This window comes from Chenopodium quinoa, unplaced genomic scaffold (assembly GCF_001683475.1).
Source record: "Chenopodium quinoa cultivar QQ74 unplaced genomic scaffold, ASM168347v1, whole genome shotgun sequence".
NCBI lineage: Eukaryota > Viridiplantae > Streptophyta > Magnoliopsida > Caryophyllales > Amaranthaceae > Chenopodium > Chenopodium quinoa.
The window spans coordinates 558,523-577,571 of record NW_018745533.1 but is presented as its reverse complement, the minus strand read 5'-3'; the positions used below and the strand labels follow the sequence as shown (position 1 = coordinate 577,571).

The 19,049-nt window shown below is 33.5% G+C and overlaps 3 protein-coding genes across 3 annotated transcripts; all 3 read right to left on the bottom strand.

Annotated features, from left to right (window-relative positions):
* Positions 1-25: 25 nt before the first annotated feature.
* On the bottom strand, positions 26-5,562 carry LOC110715804 (mediator of RNA polymerase II transcription subunit 20a-like). The gene is made up of 6 exons (XM_021894419.1): positions 5,369-5,562; positions 4,510-4,637; positions 4,294-4,436; positions 3,840-4,018; positions 3,125-3,214; positions 26-645 (listed from the first exon to the last, which is right to left on the bottom strand). Exons 2-6 carry the CDS (start codon positions 4,521-4,523, stop codon positions 403-405), a joined length of 669 nt encoding a protein of 222 aa, XP_021750111.1. The 5' UTR covers positions 4,524-4,637; positions 5,369-5,562; the 3' UTR covers positions 26-402.
* A 4,459-nt stretch (positions 5,563-10,021) lies between these two features.
* Positions 10,022-12,008, bottom strand: LOC110715753 (transcription factor MYB23-like). Its single transcript, XM_021894361.1, has 3 exons — positions 11,640-12,008; positions 11,314-11,443; positions 10,022-10,795 (listed from the first exon to the last, which is right to left on the bottom strand). Exons 1-3 carry the CDS (start codon positions 11,770-11,772, stop codon positions 10,186-10,188), a joined length of 873 nt encoding a protein of 290 aa, XP_021750053.1. The 5' UTR covers positions 11,773-12,008; the 3' UTR covers positions 10,022-10,185.
* A 5,535-nt stretch (positions 12,009-17,543) lies between these two features.
* LOC110715788 (stress-response A/B barrel domain-containing protein UP3-like) lies at positions 17,544-18,613 on the bottom strand. Its single transcript, XM_021894401.1, has one exon. The coding sequence runs from the start codon at positions 18,502-18,504 to the stop codon at positions 17,710-17,712; it is 795 nt and encodes a 264-aa protein (XP_021750093.1). The 5' UTR covers positions 18,505-18,613; the 3' UTR covers positions 17,544-17,709.
* Positions 18,614-19,049: the final 436 nt, after the last annotated feature.

The following is a 19,049-nucleotide window of genomic DNA, read 5'->3' as shown; positions in this document are numbered from 1 at the left end:
TCTCCTACACAAAGTAAATGTAATGTTTTTGCTCAAAATTTCAAGGCTCCGCTCTATTATCATTTCATCAGAAATTCATAGCATTCACAAAAATACTTTATCTTACTAGCATACATGCAAAAACTTATATGACAACAATCTGGAGATCGGCACAAGAAAGAAACCCCCTTTTCAATCATCATATAGCATATTCTCACATTTTTGTCTGTTTACCTCCTGAACTCCGGGGGCCTGCATATCTTCATAGTTTCATCAGAATGCAAACCAAGAAGTTTGAGGTAAGAAAATAAAAAGTGAGGAATTGCAACGAGCTACGGAGTACAGAAAACTGGATCTAAAGGTGGGGAACCACATCTGCTACAACAATAGTTACAATATAACATGTACAGAATAATAAAGGTTTTAATTTCTGATTGCTTGTGTTGTTTGCACAGTTGCAATCAGTTGCGCCATGACAGTGGCATACTGAACTGCTGTATGTTCAGCGGTATACTGGTCTGTTAAGCCATACTCTCCAAAGTTGGGTTCGATATGAATAAAATGACCTGGTAACAACCTCTTTGACAATGTATCTTTCCAAATATCCACAAAGTCCTGAAGGATTTGCCTGGATTTTTCAATAGAAGAAATTGGAAGATACTCAACCTGTAAAAACAGAGGCAAATGAAGATAGTCAAACAATATGGCAGAGAACAAAAGATCAACATACCTAAAAACCCCAAGTATCACTACATATTCTTCAGCAATCAGTAAACAAACAAATCATTGATAAACTGGTTTATTTCAAGATTTCAAGACATATAAAGTGTAGGGTACCCTGAAAGGCTGAAACCACACTGCAAGTATCATTTCGGATTTTATTTATGTATCTATTTATTCAGAAAGTACAAGAAAAAAAATGAGTGGGTGGGACTTGGAAGTGGAGCAAAACCGCAAAACTTATAAGAAAACTATACAGGTAATTTAGCTAATAAAAAGGGACAACTCAAAAAAAGAAACATAGCCATAAAAGAATGCACAACCCTGGAGGGCGGGGGAACATGTAAATATAATGAAGGACAGCTAAACATTCAATAACCAGTAGCTTACTTTTGAGAAATGAAGAAAAATTTTAAGTATTAAATAAGTTGATTACTTCTGACATTTCCAGGATGATGTGTTAGGATTAAGCTCAAATTGTTCAGAGAAATGGCATACATGACAGGATTCTGAATAACAAAGTGCCTGTAGAAAATACTCAACTGTTTCTGCTTACCCTATTTTTCTTTTTCAGATTCAAGAGAAGAAATTTCAAACAAGATCTTTTCACTGTAGAGAAGCAATATTCATATTCTGTGTGTTGTTCGATTGAAGAAATTCTGTATCTAGTAAAAAATACGAAGTAAAACAAATAGCATGACACTTCATCACAAGTTAAGAAATACTCCCTCCGTTCCTTATCTACATGCCTATTTCCTATTTTTCACGGGAATTAAGGAAATTAGAGATTCCTTAAAACCCATGATTGGGAAGTACAAATGTGCATGTGGGGTTACAGAGAAATAGAGAAAAAGAAAAGGTAATTGGTAATTATTGAAGAGATAGAAAGTGTTGGAAAATGATGTCAATAGCAAAAAAAAAAAAAAAAAAAAAAAAAAAAAAAGGAAAATTGATGACAACTCATCAAAAAGTGGGAATATTGTCAAAAAGTACATTCTTTAAATAAAAATAGGCATGTAGTCTTGAAACCCCCAAAAGGAAAGTAGGCATGTTGATAAGGGAGTAAAGGGACGGAGGGAGTATCAGTTTCTGAAAAAAATTAGTTTACTGCACATGACAAAGTGGTTATGTTGGTGTTGTGTATCTGAAGCATTAAGTATCATCTCAGCAGTGATCAAGCAAAGGGAGTATAGTACAGTAAAGCAAAAAATTGTTACTTATCCCACTTACACATTTAGGAAACATACGTAATATTCATCTTGTTTTCCCTCTTTCGGACCTCCTTTGGTAGACAAAAGTCACATAGTTTCATTTAACAGTGAAGAAACATCGTTCAATCTGTGGTTATGTCCTTACCAATTATCCACCTTTACATATTGGCCCTGTTTGGGAGAAAGCTGAAAGCTGAACCTGATTGAGTTAGCTGATTTTGACTAGCTGATTTTATTAACTGATTTGACCAACTTATTGTATTAACTGATTATATAAAAGTGTTTGGTAAATAGCTGATAACTTAAAGGTGATTGAGTATGTGAAATGACCAATAAGCTAATTGTGGGGTAGGTAGTTTAGATAGGATTTTAAATTAAATGAGGTTATAAGTGTCATTTCACAATAATTAATGAATAAGCTAATTGAAAAAGCTCTTAAAATGAGCTTTTTCAAAAAGAGCTTATTTAGTGGAATAAGCTCTTTCAATAAGCTTACTACCAAACACTTGTATTAGCTTGTTTGACTAGTCAATTAGCTAAAGTTAGTCAAATAAGCTAATATACTCCCCAATAAGCTTACTACCAAACCGGGCCATTGGCTTATTGCACTTTGAGTCTTTGAACCAAAAGTATGATGCCAGTTGCCAGGCACAATCAAAATGATGAACTTATGCCACTTTCCTAGTAAAACTATAAGGTTGTTCCAATTAGCTCATTTTATAAACTTGATTAAGGTCATTTTGCATCTAGAAACCAGTCAAATACAAATGGGAAGACACCCATCTTTGTAAGCAACTCTTCTTTGGTCCCCACAACTACATTTTAAATTATTTCCACTCTTCAAGGTACATACTCCAACATCATTTTCAGTATTCTCACATTCTTTACTTTTGAATAAGTTATTAAACACACTATTACCTTCTCAACGTAGTAAAATTTAATTCTCCAACAAGCCCCACTGCCATAATATTTCAAGCATCCTATACAATTCTCCTAAAACTCCACAAGGAAACTTGTGTGAAAAAACGGAAGAGAATTCAGTTTACTTGGCTAATAAACAATATCTCACGCACTACCTCTTAGACAATAACAGCTTATCTACAAATGAACAGGAAGCAAGTCATCATAATTACATTTCATAGTCTTAGCATACTGATAATGATTTATCCTGAACAAATCAGATATATTGATTGATTTTTCATGGCAATAAATACCTCCATGACTATTCCTCGCATAGTTTCAGAATGACTAGGAGCAACCTTTCCTACTCTCACTTGGAAGTCCCCAAGCTGGTACTGGATTCCCTGCACACACAGTAAAAGAGCAAGTTCAGAAGCAGTCAAGACCATTAGATAGAAGAAAAAAGCCAGACAGTTATGTAACACATCAAGCAAATAGATGCATTCTATATGTAACAAACTCCAGTCGACAACATGAGTAAATTGGCATTAGCCTAGACAACATATACATTTCAAACGAAACAGACAGCACAATTATCAGTGAAGCGATATTTATTAAAATAGATAATTTCTTAAGTTACCATATTTCAGGTAATAAGGTCATATAAATCCTGTAGGTAAGTACAAACCCTGCAAATTTTAATACTACGTACATCAATCTTATAAATTTGTAACAAATATCTAGGGAGAAATTATATATATATATAAAAAAAAAAGAAAAAAAAAGGCAATACATAGCAATTTCCACCGCATAGGAAATCACATAGTATCTCCATAGCATTAATAGTTAATACTAGTACTCTCCTTAGAATTTACATTTCCACATTTCCACCTAGCCAATGACAAGAATAGTCTTGGTAGAAAACAATAAGGTCAATTACACATTAGTCCATCAATCACAATTTTCATATTTCTTTCAAACAAATTACCACTTTACCAGCACCAATAAGAACAGAATTATGAAGCAAACCTCAAAATTCAAGGACACCCTTGACTTGTATGATTGCAACTTATCCATAATTGTTTGTATACTTAAATCTGCTTCAAGAACAATCCGCTGGCCACGAATTATAAAGTAATATTTGTCGGGTTGATCTGGAATTGAGAAACCAAGATAATCACGGGGATATTCGGCTGCCATCGCCTGATCTGATGGGAAATCAACATGTATTAGATTAAAAAAAATGATAATCTACTTTATGAAAAAATACGGGTAAATACAAGTTAATCTCTAAGATGCACATAATTTGTTTATCACATGGCAATTTTGTAAATAAAATCAACAACTTTTTCAGTAAAAGCGGGTCCTACAGTGATGATGACCGGATAAAGTTGTCGATTTATTTACCAAAATGCCATCCCAGAGATTAACTAGGGCTTCGTCAATAAATACTGATTGAAATAAAAAGGGATAACAAATAGACCTCGAGTGATGGGCTTGTAGAAGGTTAGCACAGATTTCCACCTCCCTTCTTTGACACCATTCAAGTTCTCAACACACTGGGAGATTTCATTCATTATTTGAGTGTTCACTGTATTCCCTGCATTGGGGTGCCAATGAAGCACCCTAAAATCGCAGATTTCAGACCAACCCAACTTAAAGAGAGAAGGAATGAATTGAAATGTATATGAACACATACCATTTCACACCCATGGTAAAATGCAAATAGATGGAAGTAAATGCAATCACGAGTGCTTTTCCTTCGAGCACCACAGTTTCACTAAGCAAGCTTCTTGCTCTTGCCTACCCAATACTGAAGTCTGAACTCTGAAACATCAATGCATACCATCCATAAATTGAACAAAAAGATAAGGGGTGCAATCGAATCCTATAGCAACATTAATCCATAGTTCCATGCCACAAAATTCAAACTTGAAACCTCTTTGAATTCGGCATAAGAAACCCCTTAAATTTCAAACAAACAAAAAATGCGCTCAGTACATTTGGAAATAGAGGGTTCACGGCTAGGATGCACAAGTACGAACACGGAGACGATAACACCACAAAAAAATCATCAAAAAATAATGAGATACTGGAAAAGTGTCAAGTGAAAGTACAACATCAAAGAACACACAGAAAATATGGGGTAATTTCATTAGTATTCAATCAATCACTTTAAATTGACATCTAATCAAGATAAAAAAAATTAAATAGTTTATGACAAAAATCGTCCTTAGAAGAAAATATTCAATGTCATACTTCCATCCTACCATTGAAGGGTAATAAATTAAATCTTGAAACACATAATCAACTAAATTAGACTCAATTATCAAATTAGGCTCCAAAAATCACATGAAATTCTTCTCGCTCAAGAATTTCAACAAAGTTGCTTATGATCTTTCATAACTTCAGTAATTATTGCCAAAAGTTTAATAATCTACCTTAGAAAAACCCTAAATTGACATTATTGACAGTTAAATCAACGAAAAACCCTAGATTGTGAAAGTGATATTCAACGATTAATTAAAACAAAGAAGAAGAAAAAAAAAACATCTCACCTCAAAGCTGTTTTAATGGAGGAGAAATAGTTCAGAAGCGCCTTCAATGGAGATTGGTGAATTTGGAATACGCTTAAACGGAGGAGAGATTGAGACGTGAGAATACAATGAGTGAATGAGCAAGTTTTTGTGGGTAAAAACAAGTTGATCTTCGCGATAATTCAGTGGTAGTAAAGTTTACCCATGATTAAAATCGAAGTAAAGTTTACTCATAAAGTAGTGGTTTAGTCCAAATTTGCCTAATTCCTCTCCATCCCTTAATTAGATATCTACTTAAGATTAGATGTCATTAAGTAGACATCTAATCCGTTCAAAAAAAAAAAAAGTAGACATTTAATTGAGGGACGGAGGGAGTATGGTTTTATAACAATATCAATGGGACCTTCATTAAAGTTTTTGTTCACTTAAAGGTCTGTTCTCATTTACTTAATTTCAATTCAGTTCAGCTCTAATCAGTTCAGTTCAGTTCATCTCAGTGCAATTCAACTCCAATCATTTCAGTTTAATTCAGTTTAGCTCCTAATTTTCCTGTTTCATAAAATATTCATTTCAACTCAGCTCAGTTCAGTTCAGTAAATGTGAACAGACCCTTAAGCATGTTTTTTATGAGAATTTATTTTCGCTAAAATGAATTTATTTATGGTGAAAGGAAATTGTTTTTTTTTTCTTATTGAATATTATTATGGAAATTTGCTAAATCACTTCTCAAAAGTCAAAACATCATATTTAGAATTAACCACCTGTTTTTTCAATTATTTTACATTACCACCCCTAAAATAAAAATAGTTATATTTCGATACCCATTGTCCCCGACCAATTTTCCGACCTGAGGGAATAATGGGGCTCTTCGAATCTTTATTCAAGAATACCAATTCTCTTTCCTAGGATTAATGTGGTCTTGTCCCGAGGATTGTATCTTGAAACCTAAGCTTTGTGGTTCTACCGTGCTTTCTTTTTACTTGAGTTGTCTATGTTTTAATGTCTGGAAGATACATATCAATATATAACGATTATTTATTAAGTAATGTTATTATTAACTGTTAATTTTTTTCCTTTGGTATGATAATTGCAATTTTAAAGGACAATGAATGTTATTTAACGACTAACGTTATTTTGCTACTATTAATGAATGAACGTTATTTAACGACCTACCACCTACCTACATGGCTACATACACTGATACACTAATACACATGGTTACATACATTTGATATTTTGATCAATGGAATGCCGAATACTTTCCAGTTAGAGGAGATTTACAATATCTAACATATTTGATGTAAAGCGGTGAGACAAAAAAGGAAGTTCCAAATCCAAATAATTGAAAATTTGAAATAAACATATTTTGGCATCTGATCCAGTTGAGCTTGCAATTGTGCAAATAGATATAGATAAAGGAGCATAAATGTGTTATTATTGCTATAAATTGACCAGAAAGTTACTTTTTGAGTCTTAGGCCCTATTTGATTCACCTTAAAAAAATAATATTAAGTAAAAAATAATTTCAGTTCAGTAAAAATAAGTTCAGTTCAGTAAAATTAATTTCAGTTTAGTAAAAATAATTTCAGTTCAGTAAAAATAAGTTCAGTTCAGTAAAATTCAGTTTTCTTAAAGAAGAATTATAATAGAAAATCAGTAAAAAAAAAAAATCAGTTCAGTTAAAATAATTTAAATTAAGTAAAATTAAGTTCAGTTCAGTAAAAATAAGGTCAGTTTAGTATAAATAATTTCATTTCAGCAAAATTAAGGTGAATCAAACAGGGCTTATTCTGTGCATGCCACCAACAAGGCAACAAAGAAGGAATTTTGCAACTATTTCGAATGTCGATCTTCAATTTCACTACGGTTTAGATACTTTGAGCCTATTCTAGTGGGTATTAGCGGTTGTCGTCGGTTTATAGTATTAGTATTCGAGATATTACAACATAATTTTAACGATTATACTTTGTCAAACACTACTCACTTACGTTTGAGAAACGCTACCCATACACTAATTATACCACTTATGTACCACTATGTTGTCATATGCTTTTCAACTACCCATCTGTTTTTAATACTTGGTCCATTTTTAATTTTTAGTTGTTTTTGAATATTTGTTCCATTTTCTTATTTGTAAAGCTTATATAATATTTAATTAATTTTTCTCACCTAGTGAACCCACAATAAGGGTTTGTTCACATTTACTTAATTTCAGTTCAGTTCAGTTCCGTTTAGCTCCTAATTTCCCTCTCTCACAAAATATTCATTTTAGCTCAATACAGTTCGGTTCAACTCCAATCAGTTCAGTTCAACTCCAATTAGTTCAGTTCAGTTCAACTCAGTAAATGTGAACAGACCCTAAATCATATTTTATTAATTTCATATTCTCTCTCCTCCAATTCTCTCCAGTACTTTTGCTTTTTACCAATTTTTATTCTTCTATCTATCCTATTATCTCTATATTTTATTACTTTCTCCATTTTTTCCTAAAACACTACACATGGAGAAATAGAGCAAGTATTTAAAAACGGAGGGAGTATTAAGTAGTGTTTTCTGTTTTGACCAAATCAAAACACTAACTGCTACCTATAACAAGTCAATATTTGCTAAAACTACTTTGAAATTATACTAGTTTTATATTTTAGTGCAGCGTAAGGGTAAGCAATACAAGTAGGGGTGAAAGTTTGGTTCGTCGTGTGTTTTATAGCTCTAACCAAAACCAAACCACATTAATTCGGTTTTGGGATTTTTCAAACCACACCGCACTATATTACCATTGAAACCGGACCAAACCAAATCGTTGTAAATTCGATTTTTCAAAAGAAAACCAAATCACACCGAAATATTTCATCCTCTTTCTTTTTGTTCCATCTAACTGGTCATTCACTCCAACACCGGCCACATTGGTTGACATTCTAGGACATAAATAAAAACGCAAGTATTATTATTTTTTGACTTTATATATGTAGGGTAGAAATTAGTTTTGGGTTAGGTTATAATATAAATACGGGCCATAATTCGGTTTGGATTTCAGTTTTTGGTTTTGGAAATCTTAAAACCGAAACCAAACCATATTAATTCGGTTTTGGGATTTCTCAAACCGCATCGAACCATATTAGAAAAAAACTGCACCACATTTCTAATTCGGTTTTAATTTTTAAAGAGCATTAGTTTCACCACAAGGTACAAGCTAAGCCATAAAGTAAGGCCAACACCAAGTCCTTTTTATAGCAATAAGCCAATAATGTCTTAATGGCCTTCAAGATAATTGTTGTTTTAAATAGCAATAATGTCTTAATGGCCTTGAAGATAACAGTTGTTTAAAATGTGCAAGATTCGAAGATCATAATCAAATACAAGTAGATTATATTCAAGATTTCAAACCTATTCAACTAATCAATATGCCATTTTTGGTTCCTAGCTCATGTGCAACTGCATGAATTATTTTTACTACGGAGTACAACTTGAAGTTTGATTTATTTTTTTCTCAACCAATAAAGTAACCTACTTTTAGGTTACAAGCGTCTACGGTAAAAATTTCACATAGTTGTGTGGAATATTATGCCTTACAAGTTTTTACTGGCTAATGCATGAATTTAGCTTATAATAGCTAATGACTTTACATGTATTTTTTTTTCGCAAAATCTTATTTTTACATACTATGGAGTACTTCAGATTTCAATCAATTTGGATTTTTCCACATTATCTTGGTACCCTTTTATTTTTAGGGGATTATCTTGATACTTTAAACTACTTATTAAGCATATTTATGTTCTTTTTAAAAAGGGTAAGGAAAAATTAAAGAACCACAAGAAAACCCTCTTGAATGGAAAAATCCTACTGTATTCTTAAATTGATTAAAAAATGAGATTATATATCAATATATAACCCGTAAAAGTTTGAATAATGATGGATCAAATTAAAACTTGTAGTTGCTCTTTTAAGTTTCATGTCGTAGACGAAATAAATTGATGTAAATTAATTTTGTAGATGAATAATTGTGAAAAGCAGATGCTTCATTATAATTTTTTATAAATAACAATATCATCAATGCCATCATGATATATATTTTACAAACATTCAAACATTGTTTGATCTAGTACTAAAGTACTAACTTATAAAACTTTATGTATGCAATTTATGAATTATTACAAACCTATACATAATGTTGGCTAATTCAATTAACTAAAATGCATCATGTACACTAGAGCATAACAACTAGTGCACACTTGACTTGAATTACCCTAGTGTATAAAAATATCAAAATAACCGTACATTGCATATACCAAACCATGACTTCTAGTGATGAAATATACCTTTTAAAGGATGGATAGAGTCTCTCTAATTTAGTCTAAACCAATGGTTGGTCGCGCGGTAGGGACATAAAGCCTAGGCCAATACCAAGGTCATATCTTTATGTCACATAAGTAGCTTATATTATTTAAAAGTGTTACCAATATCCGTATTAAATATTGAGATGATACTCAAGTAGTGATCATGACCACTCCAAATTATATTCTTTCACTCGGCATTTTGCAAGCAACTTTAATTTTGTAACAATAAATTAATAAACTATCGAAGACATTAATAGAAAGACCAAGATATTATTCAAGCATATTGTAACAAAACTTTATAAAATTCTATGAATCAAGTTATATATAGCACACATATATATTCTCTCAACGTTCATGATTTACCTTTGTACTCAAGTGCAAGAAACAGTCAGAATATCTTTAAAGAGAATGAAAATGTTGAAAAGTAAGAATAAAACTACTATTTTAGGAAAGAGTCCAAAAACATGTACTCACAGTAGTTAACTTATCTAGTTACATAACTTGTTATTGATTTCCAAGCCAATCTTCAAGCAATTCTTGAGACAACACAAAAGGCTCTTCAGGGGAACTAGGTGATAAATCACTAGCACCTTTGCTAGACTCATTACTTAGCTCACAAATATCCGAAAAATCGGATTTTAGAAGCTCCGAAATTAGGTTAAATACTCCCATGTTAGGCACATCCATCATTAAATCCGATGGCATTTTGTACTCTTCATCTAATAGTCTTGGTGAAGAAATATTATGATCAACCCAAAAATTTTCCACATTGTAATCCATTGAGCTTGTTTGTTGATCAACCGCGACATTAGTAGTTTTGTTAGCACGTATGATCTTCTGTTGTGGTTGAGGGTTGATGAAGACTTTGGTGCACCGGACTGCCTTGGTTCGGACTACATTGGACTCAATGGTTTGTGTAGATATTTTAGGTACGTCGTCTATGGTTGGTAATAGCTTCTTCTTGTTCTTCACATCATTTCGAGGTTTTTTTAGATTGTGGTTTGCGGTTTGATTAGTATTGTGTTGATTCAATCGCTTGCTCAAACTGGTATTCCAATAATTCTTGATTTCATTGTCTGTTCGACCTGGTAATCTTCCGGCAATCAATGACCACCTACAACATACATATTAGAGGGGTAATTAGATTGAACACTTGTTTTTGGTATAAAATTGAACAATTAAAATATACTGTTTTTCACAAATTCTACTTCATCCTTCGTTATATATTATGTGCAACTTTTAAATTTTTTAGATCTCACAAATATATAATACCTAAAAGTTGTATATAATATGTAACAGAGGTAGTACAGTAAAAATCCTAACCTAATAACTTGGATCACGCAAGCTTTCTTAAATAACAAATTTATGAATTATGAGATAAGTTATTAGGGTTTAGTCTCGACAAAAGATTTTTTTTTTTTTTAAATAAAACTTTAGATTATTCTTCCTTAGTTTGCATATACAAAAAACACAAATTGATCTCTATATCAACATTTCTTAATTGAGATTAGAATTAAGGATCGACTAGATTATTGTAGGTGATATTTATATTATATTATGTAATAAGCAAGTAGTTTTTTTAAATAATTGGAAGCAAATTGAAGAGAAAATAATGTGTAAAATTGTATGTACCTATTTCCTAAAAGTTTATGGAGTCTTATGATGAGTTCTTCCTCATCAGGGGAGATGTTGCCTCTCTTAATACCCGGCCTTAGATAGTTCAACCAACGCAATCGACAACTCTTCCCACATCGCTTCAAACCTATCAAATTACATCATATATAAATAAAATTTAGTATCATTATTTTTTCATATATATATGAAGGTAAGAAGAAAAGGGACAGAATTTGGAATCCCTTCTCATGAAGGGAATTCCTAATGCATCGAACAATTATACACTTACAAGAAATACAAATTATGATTCATATATATGATTTTAATTAATTCGATCTTCTTACCTGCCCTTTTGGGAAGATTTCTCCACCTTCCTTCGCCGTGTGTCTTAATAAACTCACTCAAAATATTGTCCTCCATCGCGGTCCAAGATCCCTTATTCATCCCTTCTTTTGCACAACACGGACTCCTCCCCATCTCTGATTCCCTCACACGTCGTGTATGTATGTGCACCCGTGTATTAAATCTTTTTCGCGAAGAAAAAGAACTAGATCGAGGGAGAATAACGTCGGAATAGTCTCTTTCATTCAATAATATTCTCTCTAGAAACTAATATGAGCTAGAAAGCAAACAAGAAAAAGGTATATGATATGGTATGACATTTTTGCATCCCTTACTTTGTCTTGAAGAAGTGTAGTTTATATTGAGTTAATTTGCGTACGTATGTAGCACTTTTGTGCAAAATTTCAAAGCCCAAAGAAATTATCACACTACCTTAATAAGATGCATTATGCATGGACCACAAAGACTATACCTAATAAAAAATTAACACGATTTGTGAGTATTTGAAAATGAAATTAGCATTAATTAGAAACTGTAGTTGCCTAGTTACTTAATATATGACATAGCATTAATTTGTACGACAAATGGAACTTCTTGCATTACATGTGCAAGAGACGAGACTATTTATAATATTGGGTTTTTATATTAGCCGTCAAATTAATTTATGTACTTCCTCCGTTTTAAATTAGTTGACATCTTGACACGTTGTTTATATCACGTTTATCTATTTATAAATTTAACCGTTAAATATCTTTAATTATTAATAAGTAAGGGAAAAAAATTTAAAGATATACATGGATAGAATTCTAACGAGATTTCAAATAAATATGTTTTTTCACAGTAGAGCTTGTAATAAGTTTTAAAAATCACCATGTGACAAAAGTATCTTTCATTTTATCGATTTAGCACGACCTATTGATTTGGGCACCCTATAAAAGTAGAAATGAGGGGTGAAAGAAAAAGAAGGGTTATTAAGTTTTCGTAATTAATGGGAGAGATATAGACGGATGTAGTGTAAATTATTGGAGTAAGCTCTACCAAATTTGTATCATTTCTTCATCAGCCTATTATGAAAAATTACCAAAATAATCTGTATGAAATTTTACTCAGGTATGAGTTACGTGAATGAAAACAATTGAAAGTACAGAGATGTTTGGTACTTTGGTGAATCGACTGAGTGACTGAACAGGGGTCTCGTAGAACATATGACATGTTTGGTGGCCGTTTCTGGGCTTGGGGCGTTGCCGCGTTGGGCAGCCTTATAAATATATTATAATTGAAGGTGATAATCTTTTAGCTATTAATTTCGTTAAAAGCATTTGGTTAGCACCATAGCAAATTGATCATATTGTTAAAGACATTTGTTCTCTTCTTGGCAAATTCGATAACTGGAGCATTGTCATATCTTCGGGAGGCAATTCAAGCAGCGGACTGGATAGCAAATGTTGGTCATTTAGTTAGTGATAGTATGAATATTGTTTTTTGTAATAATGAGTAAATACAAGTTGATATCAGATATCAACAAAACTTGTTAATATCAAGCCTAATTTTGTAAATTTAGCTACCACACCAAGGGTAATATTGTAATTTTAGCAACCACACCCCTTTTCTCTCCCCTCTGTCACCACCGTGCAACCTCTACTACCACCCACAACACCACCTTTACCTTCACGAATCGACTCCTGCCAACCACCAATCGACCCCAGCCGACCACCACACGGTCGTCGCACCACCACTAGCTACCACCCACATCACCACCTTTAGCTTCACTAGCCTTTACGAATCGACCCAAGCCAACTACCACAGGCTGCTACACCAACATTCGACCGCCGCAACACCACTAGTACGAGCAAATCCCTTTCCCTAAAGGGTTTGTATGGCCCCAATTTTCATAAATTGCTATTAGGGTATCGTTTTTTTGGCCGGCCGACGGGCCGCTGTAGATCCGCGTATGTGGTCGACCTTGGGCATGGGAATGGAGGAGAGAGAAAGAAAAATTGGTCATGTGAGGAGAGGAGAGAGAAAACTGGTGATATTAACAAAAGTTTGTTGATATCAGATATCAATTGGGTCTGGGTCAGTAATAATTGTTCTTTATTTCCCTTCCTTTCTTCCAACACATTAGGAATTCCCCGTAAGAGGAGGGTTTCCTAGTTGTTTTTTTTTTCTTACCATTGTAATAATAATAATAACAACAACAACAACAACAACAACAATAATAATAATAATAATAATAATAATAAAGAGTATATTCAAGTACTTCTAAAAATTTAAAAAGTTGATATTATGAAAATAAATATCAAGATTACTAGTAACAATCTACATAAATACATACTTCGTAATAAAGTATATAATTGTACTCTACATAAATTTGCTCTTATTTTTTATTTTATTTTTTATAGTTCTCTTTGCTCGTTTTGTTGAACATAAAGAACTAAAATTTAGTAAAAGTATTAAGTTTTCTCAAGTATACTCATTTCTGTTTGATTGAAAATTCACTTATTCTGTTATTCATATTTCATATGGACTTCGGTAACCAACTTCGTCTACTACGTTTTTTTACAAAAATTTGATCGTCCTCAAGTAGTGCAACTTTTCATAAATTTGCCAACAAAATAATGTCATATTGCACTCTTCAACTTGATATGAATATCTACTTTTCTCAAATTTTGTCATCAATCAAACAAGTAGTTAAGTCAAGTACCATTGTACCAAGTACTTGACTCGATCACCTATTGATGAGAATTATCATAGATTTCACCTCTCATAGGGAAATTGATTTTGACACATCCTTAATTGATTTTGGCACAACCCTATAGTGAAATTAATTTGGATGTAATTAGCAAGGAAATTAACGATCATAATTTTTTTTTTTGAAAGGAATGATAGCAAGGAAATTAACGATCATAATTAATTCAAGGTAATGTCATTTCATCTCCGAACTTTGAAACTCGTATCATAAATTTTCATTCCCACTCATACAACACCACTAGAAATTTGATACATTATTAAAAAAAGGGAGAAAATTAGGAGTCAAATATAAATTAAATTCTAATGAAACATGAACCTATTATTGTAGCTAATAAAAACATGGAAAAATAAGGTTATATGTACGGACCACATACAACAATTGTATGTGTAGCCTTTCACCACCCGATACTAGTCCCCCCACATGTGATAATCGGGGATAATGAAATTTGCGAAGAAAGTGAGATACTAGAGGATAATCAAGCATTACCATGAATCTTGGTAAATAACTTTTCTCACTTGTATAAATCTCAAAGTAAATCAAAGAGAGGGTTAACTGCTTGAGAAAAGGACATACGTCCTAACCAATTCCTAATTTAGAAAGTTTATATTTATGTGAATTATGTCATCTAATTTAAACCAATGTGATCCCAACACATACTTAATACTACGAAATATTCAAACAAAAGTAGGCCTAAGATAATTAGGGAGTGTTCAACACTTTTCACAAGAGCGTTGACGAAAAAAAGTGCCGGGAATTGTTTATACAAGAACTTTGTTGTCATACGAAGTACTCGTAATTGTTTTGAGTGCAAAGTTACACCAAGCAAAATCTTTTTACAGTAGAAGAATTTTTGTGCCATCAGCGAAATTTATTAGTTCTTGAAACTAGTAACTTTGACTTACTGCGATTTGCTAAGTTGGCATCACCAATCTAGTCGGGGCTTAATAATGTTTATTAGCATAGGCGAGTGCATATTAGGCTATTAGCAGCTTGCAAGTGTCAAACAGGCTAAAATGAAGTTCGAGAATTTACTCGTTCTAGTTAAACCTAATCATCCTAGTGCAATACCATAACGCTAATGGCACTTACAAAGCAAGCAGAGGTGATTGCCATCCCTGATGTAATTATGTGAAGTGCAGCAAAGTACCAGTCACCAGACATTAACACATCAGTACTAGAGGAAACACAAAACAACGATGGAGCCAGTGATGTGAAAGCTTTCATTGACAAGCAATCACACAAAGTGCAGCGCATGCAAACACGACCTTCTACTCAAACAAACAGAGTTACAGACAACCACCTACGAAAACACTAAGTAGAAAAGAGTTCACAAGAAACCAATGTAGATAGCAAGAGTATTGACTATTGACACTCGTTCTTGGCAACTCTTCCCACTTTCTGTTGCGTACTCTCTGATGGTGATGCGCACATTGCAAAAAAGTAATACCTAGTAAAGGTAAGGACCAGTACAGAACAAGTGAACAACCATATGAGACGAAAAAGATCTTGAATGGTGTTAGTCATTGGACCAATTTAATGTTTCATGGGGCCCTAGATGGTAGCCAAACGCTACTCACAATATAAACAGAACACGGAGCCAGCAATGAAGCTAATAGCATCCTCTCCAAAATTGTTAAGTGATTAGAAAGGGTGATGATTTTCATTTTGATCGTTTGAGTGATTTGAAAGGGTGATGATTTTCATTTTGATCGTTCATTTTCTCTTTCAGCTAATGTCCTACATAAAATATTATTGAAGCCACAGACAACCTCAATGCTTTAGTTAAGGTTCTTGCCATACGATTTAAGTCTGAAAGGCCTGCAATATAACCCTCTTGATTTCAAATATCTAAGCATTAGCAAAACATCACTTTTTGAATTAACCCCATGATCCTCAGATTTCAACTTTAAAGCTTATCATCCACATTTGACTCCAAATAAGACATTGTTTTAGCTCACTTGTGAGTTGGGACATTCAAGAATTACTTCTCAGTTAGATTAAAATTGGTAAAAGATAGGGTGAATGTATCAGAATAACTCATGCAAAACACTTATTTATTCAAGTGAATACAACACATAATTTATTCAAGCAACGGCCTTATCCTACCCAGATAGCCATTAACCTTGCCATTAGCCACAGTTGAAGACACGGTTAGCAGCATGATTATAAACCTTAAGCTATTGCAGCCATAAAACAGCAATAACAATTAAGGAGTATTACATAATCTAACAATGTAGTCTCACCTCTCAATGCAAACTCATGATGTGTGTTACGTAGTAGGTAGCAAAAACAATTCTAAATCATAATTCCCATAATTAAGCACAACTTTGCTGAATACTCAACAAACTAACCATCAAATTTAGATTGAGGGTCCATGAATATATTCATAACCCAATGTTAGGTTTCATTCACTTAATAGATTCACATTAATCAACAAGCCATTAATTACCCAAATAAACTATATAAGGTTAGGGTGCTAATAATATACATCATCAACATAATATGATCATGAAATCATAAATCATGGTCAATGTGTATAATTTACAATCAATATTTAGCTCCAAATGAGACATCATTTTTAGCTCACTAGGAACATTCAAGAATTACTCCTCATTCAGTCTTATATTCGTTAAAGATAGGCTTGGTGATAGTATCAGAAAAATACGATTATAAGCAAAACACAGATTGGTGTTTATTCAAGTTAATCCAACGCCTAATTTCCTTCAGCCAAATCCGACTCAAATTGTTATTTAGCATTATCATTAGCCATGGTCTGATCACTCCGATGGTCGAAAGGGAGGTAAGCAGAACAATTTAAGCAGTTATTAATTTTAACATAGAACAACAACAATAACAAATTAACAATCAGAAACTAAAATTAAACCTCTTCAATCCCCTTCTCAAACTCCAACATTGAATCACTAACAATTTAACCCCTCTCCTCAAAGGCTCAAATGCAAACCCAATAACTCATTGTAGTTTGTAGGATTAAATTCTAAAACAGCTATAAACAAGTCAATTGCAAGAACAAATCAATCAATCAAAGCCTTAATCCCATAAATGGGGTCGGCTACATGGACCAAATTTGATTATTACGTGTATTCATCCACAAAAATCTTTCTCCTCCATCCTTTAGGATAATTGCACGAACAAATCAATATGATAATTCCCATCATTAATTAGCCATCAAATTTGGATTATCCAATGTCTTATTCACTTAACAAAATCACATTAACCAACAAGTATGCTACCAATACATGATCAAATTGATGATTATTAATCCCATACAACAAACAATGAAACTACAAGATGATCATGAATCAAAGACTAGCGGATTGTTTCGAAGGAACAACATAATCAACAATAACAAGAGAATCAACAGAATCCCTAACCTTATGCTTCTCATTAAAAGGATCAGAATCAGCATCATGAGAATCCAAATCAGCAACCCCACCAAAAACCCCAATTGAGCAAATCTCAAACCCTTTAGCTCTCGCCGGCGAAAAATTCTCCCCAATAGAAGACTGCTCAATCCCCTTAATCTTCCCCTTCAATCTCCCAATCATTTCAACAACTTCCCCCTTCTTCTCCTCCTCAACCCCTTCTTTAAGCTTAATCAACTGAACTCTAATGGCGGAACCAGGCTTAACCCCAACCGGACCCTCGAGATTCTCGGCGACCCAATCTACGGCCATGAGATCGTCGCAAATGGGCAAAACGCTGGTTCGAACAACGGAGAGATGATCAGGGTGAGCGGAGTAGTCGGCGAGATCTTGTTTAGAGCGGTAACGAGAGTGGAGGATGTGGGTGAAGGAGAGGGAGGAGGAGCGGTAGCGGTGGAGTTTACCGGCGGAGAGATGGAGGACTTGTGGGAGGGTTGAGAGGGAGTTGAGACCGTTTAGCATGGCGGAGAGTTGGGTGGTGTCTGCGGTGGGTTTGACGTTGAAGAGGACGATGTGTTCGATGGTTGTGGTGGTGGTGGACATTGTGGCGCGGGTTGTGAAGGTGGTGCGGGTGGTGGTGGGGAGGGAGATGCGGCGGAGGAGAGGGTGGCGAGTGGTGGCGAAGTGGGTGGTGGGAGTGGTGAAGAGTGGGCGAGTTGTTGCGCTTAGCATTTCGGGTTTGGGGTTATTGAGTTTGAGTGAGGGAGTGAGTTGGTGAGGCTGAGTGTGACTGTGTGAGTGGGGGATTTTATTTGTTTGTTTACATTTATTGCACGAAAAATACAAGATACGAGTATTGGTTGCATTAAAATTTGGTCAAATTACCAATTACTCCGTACTCCATTAGGAGAAAGTATTGTCCACAATCAGATAGGGACAAAAAAAAAAAAAAAAAGATAGGGACAACGAAGGTTCATACCTACGTTGAAAAAAAAAAATCGCTAAGTGTTAGAAAAACGTCATTTGATATTTTAATTATGTTATTTTAAGTTTGGTTTTGTTATAATAAATTTAATACTGTTATATGTTTCTTCAATATTGTTTTTGAGGTGTCATTTTGCTCTTTTCAGTATTGCTTATATATTAAAAGGCTAAGTGTTTGTATTAGAAGTAAAGTGTTATATTTGTCTACTTTTATCGCATAAGGGAAATTTGTTATTAAGGAAGACAATATTGTTATTATAAATTAAAAACTGTGAAGCTACGAGATTTGGTAT

Bases quoted from the DNA above. Each gene is read 5' to 3' on its own strand.
- LOC110715804 (XM_021894419.1), bottom strand. The intron at 4,019-4,293 runs GTCTATTTGTTA...ATTTCCCATCAG, and splicing joins CTACAAGCCCATCACTCGAG to ATCAGGCGATGGCAGCCGAA. The intron at 646-3,124 runs GTATTTATTGCC...CTGTTTTTACAG, and splicing joins TGCGAGGAATAGTCATGGAG to GTTGAGTATCTTCCAATTTC.
- LOC110715753 (XM_021894361.1), bottom strand. From the start codon at position 11,772: ATGGGGAGGAGTCCGTGTTGTGCAAAAGAAGGGATGAATAAGGGATCT. The intron at 11,444-11,639 runs GTAAGAAGATCG...GTAATTTGATAG, and splicing joins AAATCTTCCCAAAAGGGCAG to GTTTGAAGCGATGTGGGAAG. The intron at 10,796-11,313 runs GTACATACAATT...TGTATGTTGTAG, and splicing joins CATAAACTTTTAGGAAATAG to GTGGTCATTGATTGCCGGAA.
- LOC110715788 (XM_021894401.1), bottom strand. From the start codon at position 18,504: ATGCTAAGCGCAACAACTCGCCCACTCTTCACCACTCCCACCACCCAC.